This window comes from Lutra lutra, chromosome 9 (genome assembly GCF_902655055.1).
Source record: "Lutra lutra chromosome 9, mLutLut1.2, whole genome shotgun sequence".
Lineage (NCBI taxonomy): Eukaryota > Metazoa > Chordata > Mammalia > Carnivora > Mustelidae > Lutra > Lutra lutra.
Window position 1 is genome coordinate 89,228,028 of NC_062286.1, and position 22,372 is coordinate 89,250,399.

At 38.0% G+C, this 22,372-nt stretch overlaps 1 protein-coding gene across 2 annotated transcripts in view; it reads left to right on the plus strand.

Annotated features, from left to right (window-relative positions):
• The window catches only part of GCC2 (GRIP and coiled-coil domain containing 2), a 58,259-nt gene that overhangs the window by 33,790 nt on the left and 2,097 nt on the right, over window positions 1–22,372 (plus strand). Inside the window, exons 14-22 of one of the 2 annotated variants that reach the window (XM_047744909.1) lie at window positions 4,190–4,290; window positions 4,378–4,455; window positions 5,607–5,744; window positions 6,820–6,941; window positions 8,310–8,486; window positions 11,301–11,518; window positions 13,546–13,740; window positions 14,723–14,862; window positions 16,841–17,052. In XM_047744909.1, coding sequence (XP_047600865.1) covers window positions 4,190–4,290; window positions 4,378–4,455; window positions 5,607–5,744; window positions 6,820–6,941; window positions 8,310–8,486; window positions 11,301–11,518; window positions 13,546–13,740; window positions 14,723–14,862; window positions 16,841–17,050 — 1,379 coding nt within the window. In that variant the 3' untranslated portion in view covers window positions 17,051–17,052. The remainder of the gene's footprint in view (window positions 1–4,189; window positions 4,291–4,377; window positions 4,456–5,606; window positions 5,745–6,819; window positions 6,942–8,309; window positions 8,487–11,300; window positions 11,519–13,545; window positions 13,741–14,722; window positions 14,863–16,840; window positions 17,053–22,372) is intronic. The other variant, XM_047744908.1, reaches the window with a different exon arrangement.

Consider the following 22,372-nt stretch of genomic DNA (forward strand, 5'->3'; position numbering starts at 1 on the left):
CAGACCTAACTTAAATATCACCGTGTATCCACAGAGCTTTTTGGAAAGCCCAGGCACAATTGTGAAGAATCAGAATCTTAAAAAGGTGGGGCCTTGAAATCTGTGTTTTCAAAAGTCTTATATGTGATTTTTGAAGTTAATGCTACCTCAGGAATATCAAACACCCAGAAATAGCAAAATTAAAGCCACCAAATAAATAAATAATGTTTAGTAAGAATCTATTTTACATATAAAAACAGACCATGAACTGGGAATTTTCAAATTCAAAGACTGATAGCCTAGAATGGCTTATAAAGTGAAACAAGGGACCCCTGGGTGACTCAGTGGGTTAAGCATCTGCCTTCGGCGCAGGTCATGATCTCACGGTCCTGGGATCGAGTTCCGCATCGGGCTCCCTGCTCAGTGGGGATCCTGCTTCTTCCTCTGCGTGCTGCTCCTCCTACTTGGGTGCTCATTCTCTCTCTGTCTCACACTTACAAATAAAATCTTTAAAATAAATAAAGCGAAACAAGCAAATTTAACCTTTACAATGATTGCTTATTACAGTGGGGATTTCCAGATGACAAGTCCACTTATTTTGCAGAATGAGCTAAATTAAGTTTCACCTTCTTAAATGGTTTTATCTGCTCAGGCAATTTTCAAACCCTGTATCCATTTTCTATTTAATTTTAATAGAAACCACTGATAATCTGGACTTGTATTCTCAGTGGCATTCCCGCAATAAATAAAGTAGCACATCTCCCTTGACTACTTTGTAGTATTTCATGCAGCCTGTAGCCAAATCAGTAAAGGTGATTCCATGAATAAACAAAGCATTGAAGCTCCGTATGCAGAGTTCTGATGATCTACCTGAATCCAGGAGAAAAATTTAGAATACTCAGGTAATTGAACGGATTGTAGAGTTTCCAGACAATTCATTATGCATATATCTTCCATTATGCGCATATCATATTTTCCAACTATTTTCCTGATGCAAATTGAATAGTAGAGCTCTAGTTTATATTCCTGCAATGCAAATATTTGGTTTTGTGAATTAGTGAATGTGTATATTTTTGATCATTAACTAAGCTGAAAGAGAAGCTATTGATACCCTAGAAAAACTAAAAAGGCTAGCTTTTTCAAGAAGGCCATCCATGTCTCATTGATAAGTAAGTACAGAAATGAATGGTACAAGAAGTGAGTGCTCTTTAAGAGTTCGGGGGAGGGGGTTGGCGCCTGGGTGGCTCAGTGGGTTAAAGCCTCTGCCTTCAGCTCAGGTCAGGATCCCAGCGTCCTGGGATTGAGCCCCACATCGAGCTCTCTGCTCAGCAGGGAGCCTGCTTCCCCCTACCTCTCAGCCTAGTTGTGATCTCCATCTGTCAAATATATAAATAAAATCTTTAAAAAAAAAAAAAAGTTCAGATGGGGAAAAGATTCTATAGACTGAAACAATCACAAGTTGGGGCTCAAAGTAGATCTTAAAGGTAAGGTTTGGAGAGAAAAAGACTGAAAAAGGGTATTCCTTTCTGCAGCCATGAAATACAGCAAAATGAATGGGCAAAATGAAACATAGTATAATTTTAGAAGTCTTGACCAGTTGGAATGAAAGACTTGACCTGTTAGGGAGAAGTGAAGTATAATGAGGAAGACATTTTTTTTTTTAAGATTTTATTTATTTGTCAGAGAGAGAGGGAGAGAGAGCGAGTGCAGGCAGACAGAATGGCACGCAGAGGCAGAGGGAGAAGCAGGCTCCCCGCCGAGCAAGGAGCCCGATGCGGGACTCAATCCCAGGATGCCGGGACCATGACCCGAGCCGAAGGCAGCCGCTTAACCAACTGAGCCACCCAGGCGTCCCGAGGAAGACATTTTTGATCCAATTTGTGAAGTACCTGAAATCTACCAGAATATATTTGGGTCCTTTTTGAAGGCAATGGAGAAAGATTGGTCTGCCAGCATATCAGATTTATTGGAATGGTATAGAATCTGTCAAAAGCCACCAGGCTCATGGGAGCAAAGGTCTGGGAAGCCTGAGTTAAGGAGTTGCAGTGGAGTAGGGAAAAGATAGAAAGCATTCTGGACAATGTTCTGTGAAAAAAGAAAAAAAAAATGTTGCCTAATAAATGAGCAACACACATATAAACTGAAACCCCTCCAACATCTGACTTTCCACCTTAATTCTCATTACTCTCTCACAGATAGAGGACTGCTCCTTTTTCCTGAGACACGATTTGTTGTGTTTTTCTGTAATGTGTATCTCTTCTCTAAAGGAAATCTTTCATGCCCTCCCCCTCCTACCTCATGCCCACCCTTTAGAATCCTTCCTAATCTTAAGTGTTTCCTGTTCTATGAAATTTTCCTTGTCCTTTGCAAACTTTATATAACCTTTAGCCCCTGTGGACACCCCACCCCGTAGGCTTTTGTATTTCTTTTGTAACATTTATGTTTTGTTTTGTGTTGTTATGTAAAATATTATCCCCTAATTTCATTTTTATCCTTTGAGCTCAGGAACTAACTATATCTAATCACAATTCCTGGAGCACTTAACAAAGGTTTCGTATATAGTTTGTGCTTTATAAAATGCTTTTCAGAATTGAGCGAATAGTTGCCAGGAAATAACTAAATTCAACTTATCATAAAAAGGCATAGCTAAGATAATATTCTTACAGTATACCTGCTCATGTTTACCAAGTAATAAGGTCTATATACATGGGTTTAACTACATAAAGTTAATCATTGCTTATAAGATATTTTAGTAGCACAATTACATAGTGCCGATATAACTGGCCTAGACCAGGTGTCAAGCACACTTTTTCTTGAAGGACCAGGAAATCTTTCTTCGTGGCTTCACAGGCCCCATGGTCTCCATCATATACTCTTTATTTCTTTCACAACAGGCTGTGGCCAGATTTTGGGGTACCTATGATCTAGACCATAAAGCTACTCACTTCTATATGATATTTGTTGGTTTTTTTTTTACCTTGTTAGCATAAAAGTTTTTTGTTTTTATCATGGTTCAATTTGTTCCTTAGTGAACTGTCACTGACAGTCCCATCCTACGAAACAATTAGTATCACAAAAACAACCAGGTGTGGCCTCTGCAGTGATATAATTGGAAATACATGGTACCACTTTTGAGGAACTTCTTAAAACTAAAGTTTTTATCTTTTCAATATACTCTAAGTATGTAACTTCATTTTAAAGGTACATACTGAAATATTTACAAAGGATTTCTTGTGAAGAACCAAAAACAAACAAACAAAACAAAACCAGGAGGGCATAAGGATTAGGTGAGGGTATAGGTTAGGAGTTGGCAAACTTTTTCTATCAAGGGCCAGACAGTAAATATTTTAGGCTTTGCAGGCCATCTTGTAGTCTCTATAACCATCATTGCGCTAAAGCAGCTATGAACAGTATGTAAATAAATAAGCTTGACTGTGTTCTAATAAAACTCTTTACAAAACAGGCCGCAGCCAGATTTTAGCCTATGGGCCACAGTCCTGTTCTGGGTAGTAAGATTGGCCATGTATTGGTAATTGTTAAAGCTGAGTTATAGGTACATTGAGTTTATTTTACTGTTGTCACGGCTGTTATGTATGTTTGAAATATTTCAGAATAAAAAACTAAAACAAGTTTCTTTTATTTTTATTTTTTTTAAACAAGTTTCTTTTGAAGATAGGTTAATACCAAGAAAAAAGACTTATCCATTTATTTAAATTCATTCATAAAAATTATTTAAGGGCACCTAGGTGGCACAGTCATTTGAATGGCTGACTCTCTAGTTTCAGCTCAGGTCATGATCTCAGGTCAGGGTCATGAGATCAAGCCCTACATTGGACTCTGCTCAGCACAGAGTCTGGTTGAGAGTCTCTCTCTCCTTCTGCCCCTCCCCCTCCTGTGCTCTTTCTCTCTAAAGTAGGTAAATAAATCTTAAAAAATTGTTCAGGGGTGCCTGGGTGGCTCAGGGGTGCCTGGGTGGGTTAAGCCTCTGCCTTCTGCTCAGGTCATGATGTCAGGGTCCTGGGATCAAGCCCTGCATCGTACTCTCTGCTCAGCAGGGAGCCTGCTTTCCCTCTCTCTCTTCCTGCCTCTCTGCCTACTTGTGATCTCTCTCTCTCTCAAATAAATAAATAAAATCTTTTAAAAAAAAGTAAAAGCTGGATACCTTATTAAAAAAAACTTTAATCTGTTCTGAAATTATTTCCTTTGCTAGCTTCACTACAGTCTTCAGTGCAACAATATGAGGAAAAAAACACCAAAATCAAGCAGTTGCTTGTGAAAACCAAAAAAGAACTGGCAGATTCAAAGCAAGCAGTATGTTAATTTCCCAATTCCATATTTCATTTTATGTATTTATCAATCACTTCTTTTTTAAATTTAATCAAAATTCTTATTCTGTAGGAAACTGATCACTTAATACTTCAGGCAACTTTGAAGGGTGAACTGGAGGCAAGCCAGCAACAAGTAGAAGTCTATAAAGTAAGATTCTTTTTACTTTTTAGGATTTACAAAAAAATTTCCACATAGAAGTAAGCTACTATGTAGGGAATTTTCTAAATATCTGTATGTACATATTTTTATACACACACATTTTTTCCCCCTAGATATCCTTCATTTGAAAAAGTAGAAGCAGTAAGTATGGCATATAACTGGAGTATCCCCTTAAGATTTAGCTTAAGCTAAAGGGGATTTTGGAAATCTTTGAGGCACTAAAAATAATATAACATAAAATATAAAATAAACATGCCCCAGAACTGCATCTGAGCTTTTTAAATGATCTGAGTTTCTGAAAGTCACAGGAATAAAAATGGTTTTATATTTGTATGTTGTATACATGTTATATGTATATTTATATTATTTATGTATTTTTATATCTAATTATAGATTTTATCTATAATGTATATTTATATCTATTTATAGTATATATATTTATAGCATATCTATTGGTAATATATATTTTATATATCTATATTTCTATACATGTATTTGTAATATATATTTTACATCTATTTTATATATGCTTATATATATCATATCTATTTACATATAGTTTTATCTATTAATTTGTATTTTTATACCTATTTTTATATTTTTATCTAGATACCTATATATATTTTTATATCTATTTATATATCTTTATATCTACTTATACTATTTGTATATATTTTTATATGTATTCAATAAACATTGAACTGTAACAAATAGTCTGGAATTTTTTTTAATCACTGTTTTAATTTAAGAAAAACTGAAATAATTTATTGGGAAAATGTTCTATTATATTCCCAGTACTCTTTCAGTAATAGTAGTTTTTTATCGCTTATATACACTCATGATTCAAAACTCAAGTATGTTTTTAGGGGCACCTGGGTGGCTCAGTGAGTTAAAGCCTCTGCCTTCGGCTCAGATCATGATCTCAGGGTCCTGGGATCGAGCCCCCATCAGGCTCTCTGCTCAGCAGGGAACCTGCTTCCTCCTCTCTCTCTGCCTATCTTGCTGCCTACTTGTAATCTCTCTCTCTCTCTGTCAAATAAAGAAATAAAATCTTTAAAAAAAAATAAAACTCAAGTATGTTTTTAAGGAAAGTCTCTTTAGCCAGTTTACTAGAGCTTAATTGAAAGGTTTTGCCCCAGATTCAGCTGGCTGAAATAACCTCCGAGAAGCACAAAGTTCATGAACACCTGAAGACCTCTGCGGACCAGCACCAGCGCACACTGAGCGCATACCAGCAGAAAGTGACAGCCCTTCAGGAAGAGTGCCGCGTTGCCAAGGTACGTGCCTCACACAGACCCAGCAGACAGATGTTACCACCTAGCAGGCAGTTCACATGAGGGCTGTGGTCTCGCCTTTTAGGATTTGCTGTTGTTTAAGAGCACTTATTAAAAGTAAGTACCTGTTGCGGCTCATCTGACCTGAACCCTAGCCCATCCAATCCTGTCACTTGCATAACCTTTTTTTGTTAAAAGAGAAGACATGGGTACATGTTGTTTCCATTTTAAACTTGTTTTGCAATTTCTGTGTGTAAGAGTTATTTTCCTTTAATTTTATGCTTTACATAGTTCTTTCTAGGGCCAAATGATTATAAACTAATATTCTGATAGAATGGTTGTGAGGGCCTACTTTCTTCAGCATGCAAAACATGTGAGAGGTAGCTTTGTGAGAGGTGCGGCTCTGATATGAGCCAGTTCGGCAGAAGGGTCCCAGGAGATCACGGGAAAGTAGAAGACCTAGAATTTCATTTTTCCTGCTCTCTTTGAAATCTGAAGTTCAAGTGGCTTAATTTCTTTGAATTTATTTTTCTTATATTTATGAAAAGAGGAACTCCTCTCCATAAGTGAAAATCTTTCTAAGGTTTCAAAGGCAAATAAATAGTGCCATTACGAAATTTATGAGTACCGACGCTACCAGGAGGAAAACATGGTAGAAACATCTTTTGTCAAACAAAATTCTATCATTCAAATGCTTTTAAAAGGTTATAAGACTTGGGCACCTTGTGGCTCAGTTGGTTAAGTGTCTGGCTTTGGCTCAGATCCTTATCCTAGGGACCTGGGATCTAGCCCGTGTCTGGCTTCCTGCTGAGCAGGGAGTCTGCTCTCCCTCTGCCCCTCCCCCTGCTCTTGCTCTCGCTCTCTCTCAAATAAACAAATAATCTTTTTTAAAAAAAAGTTTTAAGGCCAACAGAAGCACACTTTTTAAAGGAAGTTAATCAAGGGGCTAAGGAGTGTTGGACATTTTACTCATTTTCTAAAACACATTTTCATCTTAAATCATTACTCTGAAAGAAAATAGGATTATGTTACAATGAATCTGCAATAGAAAAATCATTCTTTCTTTTAAATGTTATAGGCAGAACAAGCTACTATAACCTCTGAATTTGAGAGCTACAAAGTCCGAGTTCACAATGTTCTAAAACAACAGAAAAATAAATCTGTGTCTCAGACTGAAACTGAGGGAGCTAAACAAGAAAGGTAAGGTCTAAATTAAAAGAAACATCCAGGGTTCCCCCCTTTCCTCCGAAATGGATTCTCTACCAAGTAGGCTGAGAATCCTGCTTTGATTTCATTTGACTGAGGAATTTTACATGTAATGAGAGCAGAGTTTCTTGGCTTCACTCTTTCTCCAGGCAGCAACAGGGAAACATCTCTATGAAGGGCACTGTTACAGACTCATAAAACTAATATGTAAGCAGTGAAACCAGAAAATAGGCTAAATAGTGTTATCTTGTTGTAGCAGGAACCGGTTAGAGCAGAAATACAGACATTAAAATTACATTATGATTAGTTTTTCCAATTTTGAAAATTGAGAAATAGAAGAATAAAATTGCTTCCTTGATATACCCACCATTAATTAGGCTAAACAGAATTGCTTAAAAACATTTTATTTATTTCAAAAAGTTTTAAATTCTGCACTAAATTCTAGCCTAGAATTACATTTTTCTTCTTAAATTTATGGCTGTCTCAATTATGTTTCAGTGGTATCTTGTTTATTTCATCTTTAAAACTAACATACAGATCATTTTTAAATTATTCAAAAATATACTAAGAATATGAAATAGGATAATCTATAGCATGTGTGCTTTGTTTTTTAAGTAGAGGTTCAGTATTCAAAGTAATTTTACATCTGCCTCTTACTGTTCTAAGTAGGACTAAATATCTGCAATGTTGTATGATACTTTTCATTCAAATATCTATTAAATATGGGAACTGTAGACTGAAAAATGAGGTATTTTCTCTGTTAATAGCTCATCTTCAAATTTCAAAGTGAAATTGAATATTGACACCTTTAATATGAAAATGTCAGCATTTGCAAGAGCCTTTTTTGATTATGCTGGAATTTTGGATTCATATTATTTTAATGTAAATGTTTTACATTCCTTCTATTTTCTTATGCATAAGATAGTTTTTTTGAAAAAGGAAATTCAGTGAATTGTATCAGTTGAGACAGAATGAGAGGCTTTCACTATTTTTTTTTATACCATTCTTCTCATAATGGTTGGCTTACAACTACGTAATTTTTTTTTTAACTAAAAGCATAGTGCTATAACACAGTAGGCCATTTGGATGCTATTTAAAATAGTCTCTTCTCCATTTGAGTATGAAATTTATAAGTTCAGAGATGTTTTTGAAAATCTGCAGGGCCTAGGATTTAAAATCTGACTATAACATATATTTAATCCTAGTCTCTGAATTCTCCCAATTATTCAATTTCCTTTAGAATCATAATAGTAGCAAGTGTATGACATTAAAAGATGAAACGATTAAAGTAATAAAATTTATTTGAAACCACAAAATCAGGTTTACCTCTTCTAAAACTTTTTGTAAAACTGTTTGTTTCAGAGAACACCTGGAAATGCTGATTGATCAACTAAAAATCAAATTACAGGACACCCAAAATAACTTACAGATCAATGTTTCTGAACTTCAAACACTACAGTCTGAACATGATACTCTCCTAGAACGGCATAACAAGATGCTTCAGGAAACTGTGTCCAAAGAAGCAGAACTCCGGGAAAAGTAAGGTTGCTGGCAGTACTAACAGTGTTTGCACTGGGCAGCAAAATATTTCTTTGTTGGAATTCCTAATGTGTTGTTCCTTGGGATAAATACAAATTGAAAATAAGAAATAGATATTTCTGGGGGCACCTGGGTGACTCAATTGGTTAAGTGTCTGAGTCTTGATTTCTGCTTATGTCATGATCTGAGGGTCATGAAATGGAGCTCTTGGGATCTTTTTCCTCTGCCTCTTTTTCCTCTCTCTAAAAAATAAATAATAATCTTTAAAAAAAGAAGAAGAAGAAGAAGAAAAAGAAATAGATATTTCTAGAGACTTAGTAACATTGTTTTTCTACCTTAAAGGCCCCCTCCCATTTTGATTGTTTTTATACTTCACTTTTTTAAGAACAGTTAATTTTATCTGTTCATCCAGTAATCTGTTTCTCCTTTGGCCTTCATGGCCAGAATGTTTCTTTAAAAAATAAAAGAAAGAAAGAAAAAGAAAACCACTTTCCAACTCAGGTGTCAAATTACAAGCATTTTTCTTTTTCTCTAAAGGAAAACATTCACACAGCTGCTGACTCAAAAAGAATATGGCCCTTACCTTTGCAACTGTTTTCAACTTGTCATAGTGTTACTTTTGTTAATCAGTACTTTAAATAGGCATCAGGATTATTGGCAGGAGGAACAGATTGTTGTGAACAAGGAAATTTGAACTCCTGTAATGAAGAAATTGGGTGGTAATATCTGTTGTACCTTAGACTAAGGAAAAGAGTTCTTCATTGAGCATCAAGTGTGTTGGAATACTTTATATATTTCAGGTATGCTTTTAATACTTATCTAATTGATGGTAATCTTGAAAGCTTCATCTTCTTGGCTTTTTAATCTTTTAATAGTGTAATTTATATATGTTAACCATGTAAATCAAAAGTTTCAGGGAAGATCTACCAGTTTTCTAGCTACCTATCAAAAGTGTTTACTGGGAGATTTGCTGAAATACAGCGATGCTTGCTATTTACATCAGAAATTTCCCACATTGATTCTTTACTCTAGAAAAGTTATTACAAATTATATTGCTAAGACAAATAAATTGCAAGTGATGCCTCTGAAGTTCAGTGACTATTTGGGGGGGGGGGGGGGGGCTCTACTATGTGCCAGTCTCTCTTAAGTACTAGAAATTCACATGATTTTCAGGTATCTGTAGAGATCTTATTCCCCTTCTTCAGAAATAATAAGAATAATGTTGTTACTGTCTGTCCCCCAGTGTGAAGAAATAGCCTTTTCTTTATAAATTCTCTTCTTTTTAAGCATCTTAATACTCATACTTTCCCCTATGAGATTATAAAAATGGCTCAAGAGGAATAACTAGACTGACCAACTAATACTTATATTGCCCAGAGGATCCAGCCATATAAACACCCCAGTAACAGCTGAGACATAGTAAATTTCCATCAGCATAGTCATTCTGGGTCCAAGTTGGGGTTCAGGCTTTTAGCTCTTAAGTAGGTAAAGTCAGATGTGTCACTGAGACCACCTGCAAACTACCAACCTTACTTCCAACCTAGCTCTAAAATGTAGCAATGATCTTCCTTAAGAAATTATTGTTGTGTCTGCCGATGGTTTTTCCTTTACTTTCGTACTAGTGTTTGAACATAATGCTCACAGAAAAATGCAGATTTGAGGAACAACATGTACAGTAGCATTTTCTGAACTCATTGATCAGTGTGAACTTGAAGCTTAAGAAACCTTTTCTGAAACATACAGTATTTTTATTGTATGTCACTTTTAGCCACTAAATCTTGTCTTAAAACCTTATATAGTGTGCATATTTGTAGCACATAGATAAAAAATCTTGGAATGCTATGTGCTAAACCATTAACAATGTCTACCCCTGGAGCTGGGATTTTACACTGCAAAAGGTGGGAGTGAATAAGAGAGAGCTCTCACTTTTTTCTATAATTGGTTCCTTATTATTTGAAATTTTATGAGAGTACTTGTGGTACTTGTGGCTCTCTGGCATAAAAAGAAAACTTTTTTCTTTTTTTTCTTCTTTTTACTTTTTTTTTTTTTTTTTTTTAACCAAAGCCAAACTTAAAACATCAAGATTACAATAGAACCACGGAAAATAGTGGTTCCCAAATGATAGTTCCACTGACTAGTACCAAGCTGATTAAATAAAAATCACACGGAAAAGTGTTAAAAGTAGGCGATTTCTAGGACCACCTTTGGAAATTCTGATTCAGTGGCTCTAGAATGAGAACAAAATGTATTTTTAACAAGGGACCCAATGATTCTAATGTGCAGTGAGATTCAAAAACAGCCATAGTAAACCAAGCCTTTGTGTTTCAGAGTGTTACGTTAATTGGCTCAAAAATGATTCAGAAAACTTCCTTTCAGGGTTTCCTTAAGATTTTATTTATGAATCAAAAGAACATATTCTTTTTCCTGTTTTCAAGGTAATAAAAAAAAGATACCCTATGCTTATATGAGCATCCACATAAGATAACCTGAAAGGGGGACTGATTTAAAGTATATATTATGCTCCAAATTTAGTCCTATTTTCTGATAAGTGATGAAGGAAGTTCCTCATCTGAACCATAATAACATAGTTACTCAAACAAGGTTTCTTGAATTATAGAACACAGAGATGATTTGAACGAGATGAGTCCCCAGACGGTTAACACAGCAAATACCAGTATAGATGCTTAGCAGTTAATTCATACATTTAATAGATATCTCGGGGCTAATTATCAAGTAGAACCCAGTTGAGAAAAGCTGAGTCAACATGTCAAGTTCAAAGATCTGCTACGAAATTAAGTTCCTCTCACCCTTCAGGTTGTGTTCAATACAGTCAGAGAACATGATGCTGAAATCGGAACACACACAGACTGTGAGTCAACTCACATCCCAAAACGAGGTCCTTCGCAGCAGCTTCCGTGATCAAGTGCGCCATTTGCAGGAAGAGCATAGAAAGACCATGGAAACTTTACAGCAGCAACTGTCCAAGGTGGAAGCTCAGCTTTTCCAGCTTAAGAGTGAACCAACCACAAGAAGTATGTGTGTGTGCATGAGAACATCAGTCATTCACCTTTGCTCACGTAGTTATGTCACTTAAATACATTCATCACAAATCCCTAAGAAAAAAGAAAATTTACTAGGTGACAACCAGTGCCAATTCTGTGATTAAAGAATTTTGGTTTTGCTTACTGAGAAGATATTTGAACCATTTGACCCCTTCCTGGTTATACTTACAACAGCCTGTATCACCTCTTCTAGTACTGATTTTCCTGTATCTGTTCCCCTCCATGTAATGCCATTTCCTGTTCTCTGACTCGGACATACTCTGCAGTCTCATGATGTGTGTCCAAATTCCAGTATTCACTGAATCCATTTGGTGTTCTCCATCATTAGTTATCAAATATATCTATTTTGTAATTAGGAATATTAGAATGAGAGGCTTAGAAATGCCCAAGCCCCACTGAACTTATAGGATTGATTGGTCAGTATAGCTTCTTCCCTTTAAAATTTCTCCTTAGTTGAAGATTTAGTACAGCTACAGCTGGTATCTTCCATTCTCCTCCCTGGAAGAGATGGAAATGTGCCAGCCGAGATGAGGCTACATCATCTTTAAGGTATCAACTTTATACTTAATACCATTTACCTTGAAAAATGTCACCAGGACACTGGCAGTAATGGGTCATTCATCAGGGTGCAAACCCAGCTTCAAGAAATTCAGCCTAGGCTGCCTGGATGGCTCATTCGTTAGGCATCTGGCTTCTGCTCAGGTCATAATACCAGGGTCCTGGTAACAAGCCCCACATTGGGCTCCCTGCTCAGCGGGAAGACTGCTTTCCCTCTCCCACTCCCCCTGCTCATGTTCCTGCTCTTGCTGTTTCTCTCTCTGTCAAATAAATAAATAAAATCTTTAAAAAAAAAAAAAAAGAATTCAGCCTATGCCAAGAGTCATCAAAGGAAGTAATCAGTCAGGGAAACACAGTCACATGAGAGATTGTGATCTAGGAATCAGCAGTGGAATAAACAGTTGGCACAATATCAGAAATCCTGGAAAGTGCTTCAGCAAAGGCAGCTGGAGGCTAATGTTTGAGAAAAATGAGGCAACATCATGGAATGGAAAATAAATGGAAATTGGAAGGTAAAAGATATGGCATAGAATTTGCTTCCTAACCCTGCTATGATGCCTTGGGCAAAGTCATTTAATTTCCCTGACTTTTGTGTTTCTTGGGATTAATCAAGTAATGTGTTTGAAAGTGTCTTATAATTCTTACAGTTCTATCCAAGTGTTCACTATCAGCAAACAGGAAAGCCTGGCTGGGGGAGTAAAATAGATTAGTTCCCTGGGGCACCTGGGTGGCTCAGTGGGTTAGGGCCTCTGCCTTCAGCTCAGGTCACGATCCCAGGGTCCTGGGATCGAGCCCTGCATTGGGCTCTCTGCTCAGTGGGAAGTCTGCTTCCCCCTCTCTCTCTGCCTGCCTCTCTGCCTGCTTGTGATCTCTGTCTGTCAGATAAATAAATAAAATCTTAAAAAAAGAAAAAATAGATTAGTTCCCTGCCCTGGGTGCTAGGCGTTTCTTGGTTGAACACTGAAGATGTGAGGGGGCGATGGAAGGACCCAGCAAAGATGAAGGTGTAAGGTAGTGATGAACAAGTACATCTGCTCAGCAGAGTTCAGCAAGTATATTGTGTTCAGAAAGTACGCAGCTATCTGAAATACCTAATCCTCAAAAACAGTCTAGTTTGAGAATTTCTGCCAGTATTCTGCAACTGTATAGCCCTCCCTGTTATGATATCTAATAATAGAGCTTATCTAGGTGGTAGCAAATAATTTATAGTTAATGTTGAAATTACTTAAACAACTAAAAGTTAATAACTAAGTTTTTAGGGCAGTCTTAGAAATTCTTTATGCACCATTTATTGGTCTTCTAGTTACTGAAATTCCCTGTCATAATGATTCCTGTCATAATGATTCCTATGATCATTTTAATTTCATTGTGTATCTCTGTGAATGCAGAGTCCATGATTTTGAACAATCTCACACTTACTTTTTTAAAAAATTCAATAGGCCCAGCTTCATCTCACCAACCTTTGAAGAACCTTCGAGAAAGGAGAAGCACAGATCTCCCCCTTCTGGACATGTATGCCATTACCCGGGAGGAGGGAGAAGGAATGGAGACAACCGACACAGAGTCTGTATCTTCCTCTGGCACTCACACACAGTCTTTAGAGCAGCTGCTTAATTCTCCTGAAACTAAACTGGGTATGTTTTTCCTCTTTAGCTCTACTGTCTTGTCTAATAAATCCTAATTCTTCAGTTTTTTGTGCTTTTTTGAGCTACTGTAAGAAAATTTCTTTCAGTGTTCCACTCCAAATGGAAAACTCTCCTACAGAATGAAACAGTTGAGTTTTTTAAAATAAAATGCTAGTTCTGCCCCAAGCTTGAGCCAGAAATAGATGGTTGGAAGTCCTATAGTGATAACAGAAAGTAAGATGAACTATTCTCTCATCCTTGTAAGAATTTGACAGCTTTTATTTACATACTAAAGCTTCAGTATATGTTAGTTTTAACCTGTCATGAATGTTCACAATTCAGGGGGAATTCTGTTCTCTCCTGAAGCTTCAGGATCTAGAATAAAGACTGTTTATGTCTTTGGTCAGTAATCTTGGTGTGGATGGAAACTGCAATCCCACCAGGCAAGGTTAGTAATGATGACATGGAAGCATCACAAGAGAGTGGCAGCAGACTCCAGAATTACATCTGGCTTTGTGATTTTTGCCAGATTACTTATCAACTCTGAGCCTTTTCCCTCATCTACACAATTTGAATAATGATACTTACCCACCTCCTATAATATTCTTATGAGCATCCGTGATATAAATGATTGATAAATGTTACTACTCCCCTCGTTTATAAGTAAAACAACATAAACTCTTGGGATATAGAGGAGTGTGAGTGGGAAAACAAAACAGTCTAGAAACACAGGGCATACAAATTCTAAAATTGGGACTCGTAGAGCTTGAATTCAATTAGATTATATACTTTACAACAGAGATTCTGCTTTATTTGTGTCACGTTCGACATGTAACCTTTCAACTGAGATATGTTGAATAGAAGAATGACAGAGAGTGGGCCTGAGTAATACTGCAGAGTAAGATATCTGTGCTTAGATATATTTCTTACTTAGAATCTTCATCTGTAATCTCGGATTTTGAAACTTAATGACTGGAACAACATCTTGCAGAGCCTCCTCTATGGCATGCTGAATTTACCAAAGAAGAATTGGTTCAAAAGCTCAGCTCCACCACAAAAAGTGCTGATCACTTAAACAGCCTGCTTCGGGAAACGGAAGCAACCAATGCAATCCTTATGGAGCAAATTAAGGTAAGGTCAATACTGCCACCCAGAAAATTGTCTCTGCAACAGGTTGGTTTTCTTGACCCCCACACTCTCCAGATGAGACACATCCATCACGTCTTCATTCTTTATGATGTCACATTCCTGAAACTGAGAAATATAAATTGCTTTGGATATATATTATATAAAGACTAACTAAATTACTATCTTTTCTAAGAAACTATGATAGATTTAGAAATGGATTAGAGTAGGTTCATAAGTCATTGTTCCACATATGCTTATGGAAAATGTAAATGGGTATGAGCCCTTATGTTCTAAAGATAAACCAGGGACACTTCTCATTCAGATCATTCAGCTGATGTTTATGGCACTAAACTTATCACATATTGTGGGTGGAGGTAGTAAAGTAGCATAGGAAACTTTCCTACTTCAAGGTGACAATAGAAACGTGTGGCAATATGTAGATAGGAGAGCAGTTGAGGGTTACACAATCCGCCGTGGCTCACAGCTAAGTCACTTCTCCAAACATAGTCCTGCTACTTAACTGAGCAGTTCTTGTGAGCCAGGCCCTGGGCTTTACATATATCGTCTATCTAATCCTCATTCTCACTGGGGAGAGAATGACTGAAGCTGATAAATGGTGGAGCAACATTCCAGCTCATGTCCGTCTGGAAAGCACATGCTTCTGCCCTCTGCGTGCTTCTCCAAATTGACTCTCCTCCCTCTGTGCAGGGCCTCAGCTATCCTTGTTAAATTAATTTTTTAATGCTGAATTACTTAGCTATTCATAGTAAATTGTGTATATTTTGACATTCCACCTCTAAATATTTTAGTACGCATCTATATAAAACATTTTCCTACATAGTCAAAACATTATCACGGGCGCCTGGGTGGCTCAGTGGGTTAAGCCGCTGCCTTCGGCTCAGGTCATGATCTCAGGGTCCTGGGATCGAGTCCCACATCGGGCTCTCTGCTCAGCGAGAAGCCTGCTTCCCTCTCTCTCTCTCTCTGCCTGCCTCTCCTTCTACTTGTGATCTCTCTCTGTCAGATAAATAAATAAAATCTTTAAAAAAAAAAAAAAAAACATTATCACATCTAACAAATAGCTAACTAGCCCAGTGAACTAAGTGACTACTCAGATGTGGTATTTTCACAAATTTACATTCTTGAATGATTTCTTAAACATTATTGTCACTTTTTAAAATGACCGTAGGTTTTAGAACAGAGTTGGCTCTTTTCTGAACTAACCTAAAATGAAGAAATGTAACTTTGTTTCAACCCAAAAATCTTACTCAAACACTTTAGCATTCTACTGTCTTTTGCATATCCTGTTGCCCCATTTTTCTGGTAGTATTTTAGATTGTCTTACATTCCTGGATTTTCACTCTATCATAGACTTGGCTTTTGTTTTGGTAAACAAAACAGCTGTGGTTCATCTGGTAAATATAACTTCCCACTGGACACCGTAACTACCTGCAGTCTGTGAGCAGGGCAGGAAAGGGGTTAGTGGTGGATGTAGATGTTTACTTTAGTCCCTGGTTTCAAGCTCTGCTTGCCCTCTGCAGTGTGTCTTATCCCACAGCCCTGAGCCCACTGGTTTACTTTCTGTAGAGAATAGGAGGTGAAGGGAGCATCATGGTAGTTGGTACCATGATAGGTTGGCTATGTAAACTTGACATCAGTCCTCAGTCTTCAACCCCATTTCCTGTGCTCCTCCATACTTTGAGGCAGGAGCTTCTTGGTGTTTCTGCGGGATCCATTCTGTCTTCTTGTCAGTGGTACTTGGTGTACCACTGGGCTGAGTCTCTTCCACTTTATCTTCTTCCCATCTTGTAGGAATTTCTTGATATTTCTCATCTAATTTTTTCCTTCTCTCCTAATCACTCCTTTATAGTCATTTTTTGGGGCATTTCAGGGGGAAGAGAAGAAGAGTGCATATGTTCAGCCTGCCATGTTTAACCTGAAGCTCCTAAAACTCATTTTTAACTCATTTCTCCAACATCAGCTCCTCAAAAGTGAAATAAGAAGATTGGAAAGAAATCAGGAACGAGAAAAGTCTGTAGCTAACCTGGAGTACTTGAAGAATGTCTTGCTACAGTTCATTTTCCTGAAACCAGGTAGTGAGAAAGAGAGACTCCTTCCTGTTATAGACACAATGTTGCAGCTCAGCCCTGAAGAAAAGGGAAAACTGGCTGCAGTTGCTCAAGGTTGGTGAAGGAAAGTATTAAAACTCTTGTTGGATAACTTACACTAAATGTTGGACTTATGGTTGAAACTCTGTGTGCTTACAATCTTGTTTGTGACATTGTGACTTAAAACATTTATATTTGGTTCATTTGAGTGAGTTCTATCATATATGTAACCTGTGACTAGATTTGAAAAGCTAACATTTTAATACTTCAGGGCAACTATAGTACATAATATAATTTTAAGATGCAACAAGTACAATACAGTGTTTAGTTAGATCTTTGAAAGTTAGACATGTAATTCTAGCATTGAATTCTATCAAAGTGGTTTTATTTTATATCATAATTAACATGCATTAGCTTATTCTTTCCTACTCACTGCCCCCACCACCACCACCTCACTCTTACTCCTTCCCCTGCCAAATAGTCTAGAGGCAGCAGGGTCATATGACCCAACAGTTGGCCCATATCATACATGACAGTCCCATTTCTCAAGGCAGACTCTGTTTTAAAGCTGTCCTATATTTGGTGCTTAGATTTTTGCGGCAAATAGATTTAACACTGTGATTTTATAAACTCCTTTAAAATGATTCTCATGCAACTGCTGTAGTTACCAGATTTCAGACTACACCTTAAGGATCATGGTTTCATTTTTGTTAGTTTAAATTTTTAAATTTTTTTTTTTTTTAAAGATTTTATTTATTTATTTGCCATAGAGAGAGAAGCGAGAGTGAGCACAGGCAGACAGAGTGGCAGGCAGAGGCAGAGGGAGAAGCAGGCTCGCTGCCAAGCAAGGAGCCCGATGCGGGACTCGATCCCAGGACGCTGGGATCATGACCTGAGCCGAAGGCAGCTGCTTAACCAACTGAACCACCCAGGCATCCCATCATTTTTGTTAGTTTAAAATGTTTTTATTTGTGACCTTTTCAAGCATACAGGAAGAATGCTGTCATGTCCTTTGTAGCTATCATCTTTAACAATTTTCATGATCAGACTTCTTTTGAAAGGGGAAGAGCAGAGCTAGAGTTTTTTTTTTTAAGATTTTATTTATTTATTTGACAGAGAGAAAGCACAAGCAGGAGGAGCAGTAGGCAGCAGGAGAGGGAGAAGCAGGCGTCCTGCAGAGCAGGGAGCCCGATGCGGGGCTGAATCCCAGGACTCTGGGATCATGACCTGAACTGAAGTCCAATGCTTAACTGACCAAGCCACCCAGGTGCCCCAGGGCTAGAGATTTTAAAGCAGATCCCACACATCATATGATTTTTTCAGCAAACACTTCACTGTGGATCAGACTCCTCTGCCATCTACACCCGGTTTATGCTCAGTGTTCCTATTATTGCAGATGTCTTTGTGCAGCATCCTAATAGGGCTCACACATTGCATTTGGTTGATGTCCCTTAAGCTCTGTTTTGTTTTTGTTATCTATAGCAGTTCCATGTTCCTTTTCATAATATGTCAATTATTAGTTGAAGAAACTGGTCATTTGTCCACTACAAGCTCAGTTCTGAATTTGGCACTTTGAGATAGCATGTAAGTTCCATTGTTGCCTGTAACTAGGAAGTCAGAACTCTGTCAGATCTGTCTGATCTGTCAGATCAGCCACTTAGATACAGGTGCAATTGGAGAGGGTGGGAGATAAAAATCCCTCATAGATGTATTGAAAGTACTGTGTACTTTCTTTCTTTTTTTTTTTTTTAAGATTTTATTTATTTGACTGAGAGAGATCACAAGTAGAGAGAGAGAGAGAGGAGGAAGCAGGCTCCCCGCCCAGCAGAGAGCCCAATGTGGGACTCGATCCCAGGACCCTGAGATCATGACCCAAGCCAAAGGCAGAGGCCTAACCCACTGAGCCACCCAGGCAGCCCCAGTACTGTGTACTTTCTGAGACATCACATTAGTAGGCCCAGAATGTCTGGTTGTCCCGCTTTTGACTGGTTTATCTCATCATGTTGGTGTTTTGGGGTTGTTGTTTTTTTAAGATTTTATTTATTTGAGAGAGAGAGAAAATGCACAAGCATCAGGAGGGGCAGAGGGAAAGAGACAAGCAGACTTCCTGCTGAGCACAGAGCTGGACACAGGAGTCAATCCCAGGACCCTGAGATCATGACCTGCACTGAAGTCAGACACTTAATCAACTGAGCCACCCAAGCGCCCCATGTTTGTGTTCTTCAACACATTCCTTTATTCCCTAAAAATCCTGGCTACACTAGTAACGCTGGAGAGTGATCCTCAAGATGGAGCAAGTGTCAGAATCATCTGATGAGATGATTAAAACTCAAATTGCTGGCCACACACCCCCAAGTTTCTGATTCAATAAATTTAGTGTGGAACCCAAGAGTTTGCATTTTTAACAATTCCCAGGTGATACTGATGCTCTGGCCATTATTAAGCTAGTGTACCTTTGAAAGATTATTCGCTTCTTATCTCTTAATTACATGAGAAAACAAAAGAAAACTTATAAAAATTGAATTAAAAGTGTTATGGTCTGGCAGCAGATAGAGATATGGCTAAGCAAGAGTTATTGAACTGAAAGATCAGAAGGAATCATCAGAAGAAAGAAACAAAACAATGGAAGAAAAAATGAAAGAGTGGGTAATAGACATAGAGGGTATACTGAAGACAACTAATACATATTTAATAATTGAAGTTCTAGAAGAAGAGGAGAGGAAAGAATGAGGTAGAGACAGGATTTGAAGAGAATGAAAATTTCTCAGAGCCGCTGAAGGACATCCATCCACACATTTAAAAAATCTCAATACGATTTTAAGTAGAATAAATAAAAGGAAGTCTGCCTCTTCGCATAAAAGTGAAACTGCCCCTCCAAAAAGGACAGAGAAAAGTCTCAAAAGAAGACACATTGCCTCTTTACCTTTAAAGGAGTGATAGGCTCACAGTGACTTCTCAGCAGCATTGGTGAAGTACTATCTTTAGCATGCTGTAAGAAATAACTGTCAGCCTTCAAGAAATATTTTTCGAGATCTTTTCTGATAGAAACTTTAAGAATTTGCCTCCATTGGAAATCTCAGCAACATACTCCATGTAAAAGGAAAACCTAAGTGAAAGGTCTAAGGTGCAAGAAGGAATGTCATGTACAGGAGACTTGTCACCATGCTGCAGATAAGAGTCCTGAGCCTCACCAGCAAGGACAAGGACATTTCTTTACCAAGGCCTTCAGGACAACAGACCACGTCATACATGTCTGGGGTGCAGAAACGAGGCTAAAAAGAGGGCTGCTCTTCCTGGCACTGAAAAGAATGGAAGCATAAGAGCAAAAAACACAAGTACCTCTTGCCTCCTTCATCTCCTTTGAAGCAGTATTTACATTTTCTGATTTTGTATAGAGTGTATACCAGTATTTTTCATTCAGGTTGCTAACCACTAATGGATGTTGAAATTAATTTGGTGAATCACATCCAGAATATTTTTTTTTAAAGATTTTATTTATTTATTTGAAACAGAGAGAGAGATCACAAGTATGCAGAGAGGCAGGCATAGAGAGAGAGAGGAGAAAGCAGGCTCCCCGCTGAGCAGAGAGCCCGATGCGGGCCTCGATCCCAGGACCCTGAGATCATGACCTGAGCCGAAGGCAGAGGCTTAACCCACTGAGCCCCCCAGGCGCCCCAGAATATTTTTTTTAATGAAGAGAATGAGACAGACATCAGAATACTTGAATCTCGTAGGGATAAGAAGTGTTTCATGAAATTCTCTGGGTATATGGGTGGATGTTGGTATCTGTCTGTATCAACTCCTAATATAAAATGTTTGTCTTTCTGTGGGTCTGGGTCACAAATGTTTGAGAAACATCAGTTTAGGGGATAAACTAGATTATCCAACTCTGACAAGTGATGTCAAACTTCCTGTAATAAACACCCTTTAAGGACCCAGCTCACACTGCAGGCAAGTGTCAGGAGCTGCTCAGAGCTGCCTGTGGCATTGCTACATAAGGCAAAAAAAACACAGAGCACTGCATTAGTCTCAAAACAAGTAGTGTGAAGAAGACACTGCTGGCAAGTGTCAGTTGTTGCTGTATGTGTAGTTCACATGTCAATTCCCCCTGCTTCCCGCATGTTAGATCCCACCACTGTTCACAGACTGCATTTTTCTTTTCTTCTTGAAACACAACTTGAGATGAGCAGAGTTTGCTCCCTAAGTCAGTCAGTCATACAGTGCTTCTCTTTGTAAGAGTGGAATCTCAACTTGGCTACTCAAGTAGAAGCTGAAAGTTGCTTCTTTACATTTTTGCTCCCTAACTAGGTTATAATTTACAGAGCTGTGTGTTGATACTTACTGTACAAAATTACTAGTCTAATACTCTGTAGAAGTAAATAAAGAGGAAATAGACCTGAAGTTAATACAAGGTTATATGCCAATTTTACCTCAATTAAGGACAAAAAAAGAGAGAGGAAAAAAGGCAAAGACTTATCAAGCTTTTTTTGGTCATCTCTAGATTGACAGGAAGAGAACACACTCATACTCACTGTAAGTGTCGAATTTGGTTTGCAGAGGACTCAGAACCTTATCAGAAAAGAATAGTTACTCAGGGCAGGTGCAAATGCATCCAATCTCAGCCTTTTTGTGGTCCTCATATACCTAAGACATGAACAGCTGCCAGGAACATTGTCTGCATAGGGCAGAATCCTGCCAGATCTGGGACATGGCTGAATTTTTGTTGTGTCACAAGTCTTATACTCAGCACTATTCATTCCAGATGGACATACAGCAGTTTCTGCGTTTCATTTAGGAAATGCAGCCACCTGGCTCTCATTCTTGGGAGCAAGGCCACTGCCTCCTCTAATGGGAGAAAGCAGAGTCAGTGCCCAGTTTTTCATCCCTTAATGTCACTTCCTCCAGCTTTCTGTGGAAAGACTGACTTCTAAAAATGCCACTTCTGCCACTCCAATGCCCTCTAGACATTCATGCCTTTATGTAACCCTCTCTCCTTGAGTGGCCATTAGACTGGCCTCGTGATTTGTTTCTAACTAGTAGAATACAGCAAAGGTGACAGGGTGCCGCTTCCATGATTAGGTTAATTGTGACTTCTATCTCATTAGCAGACTCTACCTTCTCCACTTACAAGCTGACATTATTAAAGAGGCCACAAACCTAACCACTAAAAGAGTGAATCTCATGTAGATTATTTCTCAATATTTTTAAAATTAAAAACCCATACATAAATGTTTAGAGCAGCTTTATTTTAAATTGGGAAAAACTAGAAACAACGCAAATATCCTTCACTGGTAAATGAGTAGAACAAACTGGTACAGCCACACAGTAGAATCCTGCTCAGCTATAAAAATGAAGGAGCCACCGATACCCACAGGAACATGGACAGTTCTCAGATGCCTCCTGCT